Below are 7,303 nucleotides of genomic sequence, written 5' to 3'. Positions count from 1 at the left end.
CCATCCCCAGCCCCTCACCCCCCCACCCCCAAAAAAAAAGGAAAAGAATGAGCTGGTTTTATTTAGTGTATTTGCTTTGTTATCATTGCAGATTTTTTGTTTTAAACAATGATGCTGGCCTGCTGGAGTACTTTGTGAATGAGCAGTCAAGACATCTAAAGCCCAGGGGTACCCTGCAGCTAGCTGGAGCTGTAATTTCACCCAGTGATGAAGACTCTCACACCTTTACAGTCAATGCTGCCAGCGGGGAGCAGTATAAACTAAGAGGTAGGATGTGGATTCTTGGGCAGGGGATTCTTCCATTAGAGGACACTCCTGGCCCTCACCTGTGGCTGCTCTGCTGGGCTTGGCTGTGTGGCCAAAGCGAGAGAACTTGTTTGGCAGACTGCTGCAATGAGAGTTATACGTGAAACTTTCATCTTGCTCTTCAGTTAGGAACAGTCCTTTTTTACGGGTGGTTCCATACTCTTTGGGTTTGATGACTTTCAGAAGACCATGAATTTAAGATGTGTAGAATGGGGTTTAACCTTCATGTGTAGTGTCCTTAAACTGTACTGATTTAGAGTTTTCTAAATCATTGTAGGTAGCAGCACTGTGTTGATGCTTGCACAGAACTACATTATTCCTAATGTTCAATATGTTAGCCTTCTTGTGATGGTCATATAAGCCCATTCTCTGATTTTGCAGGTTATGGAAATCTGGGTTAATATCTTAGAGTATTTCTTCCCTTGAAGACTTGCTGTTACTAATTCAGGGTACCTTACTCTAATTCCAGGAAAATGTGTCATGTTGTTAGATTAAAATGTGTGTGAGGGGAGTTATTGTTTGTTGAAGTTATTTCTGTGTTACAAAATTTAAAAAAAAAAGTACATGCCATTTATGTTGAACTTTATTTAATGTTATAGCTAATTATTGGTCATCTGAGCAAGTTTTAGATGAAAAATACTTTACTGTTAAAGTTTTTTGTCTGTCTTAAAGAATTAAGCAGCCTTTTGCCGATACTTCAAAATATCTTTGTATACATAACCATTTTGGTTTGCTTTTATTAGCTACTGATGCTAAAGAACGGCAACACTGGGTTAGCAGGCTACAGATATGCACGCAGCATCACACGGAAGCTATTGGAAAGGTATTGTATAACTGATATTTTCGTGGGCAAAAATAATTTAGGCTGGTGGTAGAAGTAGTTCCAAATAAAACTATCTTGTTATCTAAGAAGAATACTACAAAAGGGCCTATGGTTGGGCTTGACATTTACGTCAAGAAACATTTTTCTGAGTAATAGCTGACTTCTAATAGAAATATGCTTTAGGAATGACACGAAGTGAAGTCAGTTTGCCTCTGAAGAGCTGAATGGTCCTCCCTGAGCAGGTGCTGGTGAGCTGGTGTTTGAACAGGAGGCAGAGCTGAAAGATCAGAGTATTAGCCCAGTATTTTCCAGTGGCTTTGCATTTTTTTTAACGGATAAGGAAACATGTCTTCAGTGTTATTGAAGCCCTTTCATCTTGGGAGCTTTCCTTTTATTTTAACCTTTTTTTAAAACCACTCAGCAGTCCACAAATACATTTAGGATGAATTCCTGTCTTTGAGAAGCAGGTCCTCAACATTGTATCTGAAGGTTGTTGCTTCCATTTGCTAACCGTGTGGTGGTTGTGAATATAGTGTATTTTATAGAATCTCCTGATTGCCATAACACCTATTCTGATACCTGAATAAAGCCTTGCTTTTAAGATCAGATCAACATCTTGTAGCTGGCTTTGTTGTAAGAGATAATTTCAATGAATAGTTTTAAACGAAATCCCATTCTCTTAAATGTGAGCTCTATCCTTGCAGGATCTGTTAGGAGTCAGTTTCTAGTACTGTTGCAGATCAAGGACTAATTTTCAAGTCAGAGAAGTGATACATATTGATCAATCTTATTTCACAGATTGTTCATAATTAGACTATAAAACAGGGCAACTGTCAGCAGATAGTGCAAAATATTTATTTAGCAGTTGCTACTAATACGTTATGAGGGTTTTGTCATCTGTCCTTGCTCTATAAAAAATCAAGGATTAAACTGTTCTGCTGTATCTTTCAAATTAGAATATTTGCTGGTTATTAGGAATTAATTGTAAATGTTTCTCTATGCTTATTTATTCACTAGAACAACCCTCCTCTGAAATCTCGCAGCTTCTCTCTTGCATCCCAAGGAAGTGCCAACTCTCCTGGTGTGCAAAGAAGACCCAGTCAAAATGCAGTTTCTTTTTTCAGTGTTGGACATCACAGATTGCCAACTGGAAAAAGAGTTCCTATTATGCAGCCAGATCACCTCGTAGATGTTAGAGAGGTTTGTATGCCTTAGATTATCTTGTAATCTTTTGAAGGAGCTGTCCTGTTATTTGTAGGATTGTGGAGAAACCTACTATTCTTAGTTGGATATATTGTCAATACCATGTCCTAAGCTATTATTGCATAGCTGTGTGAGGATAAGTAACTTGCCTTGGCTAATTGTAGAAGTACATGGTGTATATTTTATGACTTTTGTACTCCACAATAATATCCTGATGCTCAAGTAGAGTTTTGCATGTTCTCATCCTTGCAAGTCCTAGCCCTACAGGTGACAAGGGAATATTCTTAAGGAAGTATAACATCCCATACTATGGTACAGTTATATCATACACTATTTTCTTCCCGTGTCAAGCTATAGAAGAATTCCCTAAGCTGTACTTGTATCTCCTATGACTGAGGAGAAATTGGTCATGATTGATGTTTAAGAATACTAATACCACTTCCAGGTATGCTAATTCACGTGGACAAATTGTCTAGTGATGGATGTGATTTGAAAAGAGAGCAAAATAAAATGAGCAATTCAGAAGTATGCTTTTTACACTACACATTCAGGTGTAGTGTATTTTGGAAAAAAACAGAAATAATTACCTTTCCATCTTGACTGTCAGAATGGACTGACTACTGGTTGATTTTAACTTGTGAATATTTACAGGGTAGGTCATGCAAATCTAAAGCTAATACTAAAACAAAATTCATTGCTGAATTACAAACCTGTGTTACTTAGTAGTAGTATTGATATTAATGAATATTTTAATGTTAGCAGTGTAATTGGTATAGTGTGATACATTTCTTGGCAAAAACAAGTTTCTAATGGAGGGCTTTTCAATTTAGTAAATAAGGATCTAGGAAGCGTGACTAGTTAGAAATTGAACTTAGACAAACTGGGACAGAAGAGTGCTCTTTATTGGGAGCATTAACCTTAAAATACGTGGCTGAGCATTGTGGTAAGTTCATCGGTGTTCATTGGTAAGTTCATCGGTAAATGGTATTGAAAATACCTGGTATGGCATGCTGCCATTGTCATCGTTCCTTGATTTATATCAAGTGCTGTGGCATAATTATTCAGTAAGCTAGACAAGGTGACTGCCTCTTTAGACCTTAGAATCTGTGAATCTCTCTGTCCACAGCAGACTATTCTTGCAGATGCCTTACAAAAGGGTAACTGCTGCCATCCTGTTTATATCCTCTAATAACAGTAAAGTCTCCTATAGTGCTAATGCAAAGACATATGAAGTCCTGTCAGGTACCCAGGAAAACTTCAGGTGGCATCCTGTGGCTTCTGTTTTGTATGAACTGGTTCATCTGCTTTATCCTCTGAAAGAGAAGTTTTTCTTCCAAGTAGATTTTAAAACTATACAGATAGTTGCCTTTCAGTTTGATTCATCAAGTTACCTCTTACTTGTGATAAACTTCTTACTAGTGTGGTACAACAATTACAGCATATGGTAAACTTAAATAGTATTTGCACTTCCCTACCTATTGCATGAAAATAGCAGAATATGGCATTAATATTTACAGAATTCATGCCTATAGCTCTCTTAGCAGTTTTTCTTTCTTTTATCTGTTGTTGTATTTTGGTGTTTGAGAAGCTATCCTGTTTGTGAGGCAATGTTTCAGAAGTATTTTTTTAACTTTTTGACTTTTCAAATGGCGATATGGCATTCAAAATTTGAGGGAGGAAAGAGGAGAGTTTGTGAGCTGGAGCACTGAAGCATTGGGCTGCATCCTGTAATTGGGATTTTCACTGGGTGGGAAATAAAGTGGAATGGTTTTTCTTAGCATTGCAAAGAGCATAGAAAACTATGCATGTTCTCTTTTGATTGTTGAGTTTGGTGACACAGCATGATTATTTATCAACTTAAACATTTTTGACCTGTTCAGGTGAAGAATCCTCAGTAATGGTAGTTTTTCTGAATGTTGTTAGTTTGCTTACCTTTTTGAAGCTAAAATGCTTGTTAGTTACAATGCCTACTTTGGTTTTTTTTTAGATATAGTTAAAATACTTAAAGGGCAGGTGCATGCCTGTTACACTTGAGCATAATACAGCTTCAATACTTGTAAATTCAATTTGAGAAGCTGTGGGAAGAACAGCTTCTCTTTCAAAGGATCTGCTGCATGGTGATCTTTTTTTTTTTTTTTAATTTTCCCATGAATTGCACTGTAGCTGGTTCTTCTGTCAGTCCCTATCCTTTTACTTCCCCTTGTTCTTGTCTGAATACATGTCACGCTGCTGACTTGGATACCTTGCAAAACAAGAGATCAAAGAGGATCTTTATGCTCACTTGCACTAAATGCAGGTGCATGTGTGTTTGCAAAGTGAGAACTATAGCCTGTGTACTTCTGATAGCTTTTGAGTTTTAATTACAGTGCTTTTTCCTCCTGCAGCACTATTTCTTTCTTTTTTTTTTTTTAACAAATGTGCGTATATAAGCAGGAAAAACTTAGGACTGTTTGGAGTATGTTCTTTGAAAGGGGAGATGTGCCTATTTGAACTTCAATACTCAGTATAACATGGCTTGTCCTGTTGTCTGGCCTGATCCTGGAACGAGGTGCTTGGGTGCTACCACGTAGCGAATCACTAAGAGTGAAGGTCACCAGAAGGGTTGTAGTGATTTGTCAACTCATTATCTGTGTCTTTTTTTTTTTAATCTAGCAGAGTTTTTTAAAGTATTGGAAAGACACTTGCACACAAAGACTTACATCAGGTTTATGACTGAAAAAAAAAGACACATGTTCTGATAGCAACTGATGTGTTTGCATAGGCAAGGCTATATAACTAAGTATTTTACTAGCTTTCTGCCCTGTCACTCTTGGGACATGCTAAGGCTCACTGTGCACAGTTAACTCCACTTCCAAAGAGCCAACGCTCTGTAAATTCACACCATAGCATGCTATGTAGCCAAGCCCTAAAATGTTCCAAATGCCACATACCATGAACTTGGATGAATACATATGGCCTAAATATTTATTGCATAAAACCTTAAAAGCAGTTCCTGGAAGGGATTGCAGGCAAAGGTACTTAAAAAAAAAAAAAAAAAATCGGTAAGATACTGCTAGGATCGGTGAACTAAAAAACTAAGCAGTGCCATAGCAGTTAAATGCATGAGTGCATCTCAGATTCTTTAAATAAATTCTTCTTCTGCTCTGGTAAATCAATCTTCTTACATTTAACTTCACTGCCAGAACACGTAATGATCGCAGAGTAGCGCTATCCAGGCATATTAATACCTTTTGTTGTACCTCCCCAGAAAAGTGACTAGTGTGTATAGAAGTGTGCCTTCATCCCTGTGATAAAAAATCAGACATTATTTTGTTTCTGTGAGTACAAGGAGGAAAGTATGTGGGTTTTTGGAAGACCACAGTGTGGTGCTTGATGGCTGGTGTGCTTTGCCACTATACCTCTTGCGGGCAAATGTGCTGTTGCGGGCTCTGTGATGTAGGGGTGCTCTGTGTCAGAAGGAAGGAGGAAAGGAGCTTGGGAGGACAACGACAGCAGGAAAGCTGTAGTTTGAACATATAATGAAGGGGAAAATCCTGCTGCTTTTTCTTTCCCCTCCGCAAAGTAAACAAGTGAGATAGTGATCCTAAGCGTGGTGGCAGTGCAGACAATAAATGAGAATCCCGTATGGTTTGAGCCAAACCGAGTGATACAGGTAGTTTCCTTTAAAGTGCTGGATCCCTTCTTGTAGGGAGTGAAAAGATCTTGATACCCACGGGTAGTACATCATAGATCCTTTTCCAGGCTGTGCAGAGCACAGAGCTTAATTATTCCTCACACAGAGTGTGTGGGGTGTTTTTCCCCTCTGTCCCTATCAACCAAGCATGAAAGTGTTTGGTATTTACTGCAGCAAGTATCATGTTCAAATTCCTCTTTGCTTTTTTTTTTGAAGTCACTTTGATATTCTTTTGCGTGTTAATAAGGTCCTGTGTATTGTCATGGGAATTTCATCATGCATTCAATGACTCTTTATAGCTGCATCAAGAAAAAAAAAGTACAGTTAGCTGTACATAATCTATTACCTTTTAGGTTTATTATTATAAAATCATTTGGGATCCTCTGTGTGCACAGCTAAACATGTACCACACAACACACTTCCATTACCTGATAAATGGCTGTTTTGTTTGACAGATGATGTCTCAGGCTGAGGGCCAGCAGAGAGACTTGATCAGGAGCATAGAATGCCTTCCTGTCTCCGGTCACCTTACATCCTTGGATCAAGATCTATTAATGCTGAAAGCAACTTCCATGGCAACCATGAACTGCTTAAATGACTGTTTCCATATTCTCCAGTTACAACATGCTTCTCAACAAAAGGGATCCTTACCACCAGGTGGGTATAGATGCTCACAAAGAGCAGAACCCTATAACAAATACAAATCCTTTCCTTCTTGCAAAAATACTTGTTGCAGTAAATCCGGTTTCGCATGGGTAGGGAAAACTGCTGGCTGCCTGGTTTTCTGTGAGTTTTTCTAGCGTCTGACTTGCTGGTGTTGGGTAGAACTCCCGTGCATATTGGCGTGGGGTTTTTTTTTGTTTGTTTGCTTGGTTTTTTTATTGTTTTCTCTGTTCTATCAAGAAGTCTCTGGCAGCAGCTGTATAAATGTAACATTTAATTGTTGGGAGCATCTCACAACAAAATAAAGTACATAAGGCACCACAATAAGAAGGCTACCTTTGGGATGTAACTGGCTGCTCAGGAACAGTAATAGTGGAAGGGGACTTTTATGGGATTGCAGATTCTAGGATATGTGGTGTCCAGTACAGCTCTGTCAAAAGTCATGCTTTTCTTTTTTTACATGCTAAATACCTACTATAAGCATTTACATGTGTGTAGCTGTGGAGGTGCCTCTGCCCTGCCTCTTTCCTGGGCTGCTCCACGATCTCAGAAACCCCCGTTAAACCTTGGCCTTGGTGTAATGAGTCAGGCGGTGAAGCGACCCTTTACCATATCAGGAACTCTTGTGTAGCTGA

The 7,303-nt window shown here is 38.6% G+C and overlaps 1 protein-coding gene across 1 annotated transcript in view; it reads left to right on the top strand.

The window, feature by feature from the left end:
* Positions 1-6,662, top strand: part of LOC104076066 (oxysterol-binding protein-related protein 11-like) — a gene marked incomplete at its 3' end in the record, with an annotated part of 7,766 nt that extends 1,104 nt beyond the window's left edge. Inside the window, exons 2-5 of the mRNA XM_009576788.1 lie at positions 92-267; positions 1,050-1,129; positions 2,147-2,329; positions 6,461-6,662. Coding sequence (XP_009575083.1) covers positions 92-267; positions 1,050-1,129; positions 2,147-2,329; positions 6,461-6,662 — 641 coding nt within the window. The remainder of the gene's footprint in view (positions 1-91; positions 268-1,049; positions 1,130-2,146; positions 2,330-6,460) is intronic.
* Between the last annotated feature and the right edge of the window lie 641 nt (positions 6,663-7,303).

This window comes from Fulmarus glacialis, unplaced genomic scaffold, assembly GCF_000690835.1.
Source record: "Fulmarus glacialis isolate BGI_N327 unplaced genomic scaffold, ASM69083v1 scaffold35394, whole genome shotgun sequence".
Classification (NCBI taxonomy): Eukaryota; Metazoa; Chordata; class Aves; order Procellariiformes; family Procellariidae; genus Fulmarus; species Fulmarus glacialis.
Note: the sequence above shows the minus strand (reverse complement) of the source record. Positions and strands in the feature narration are given on the sequence as shown.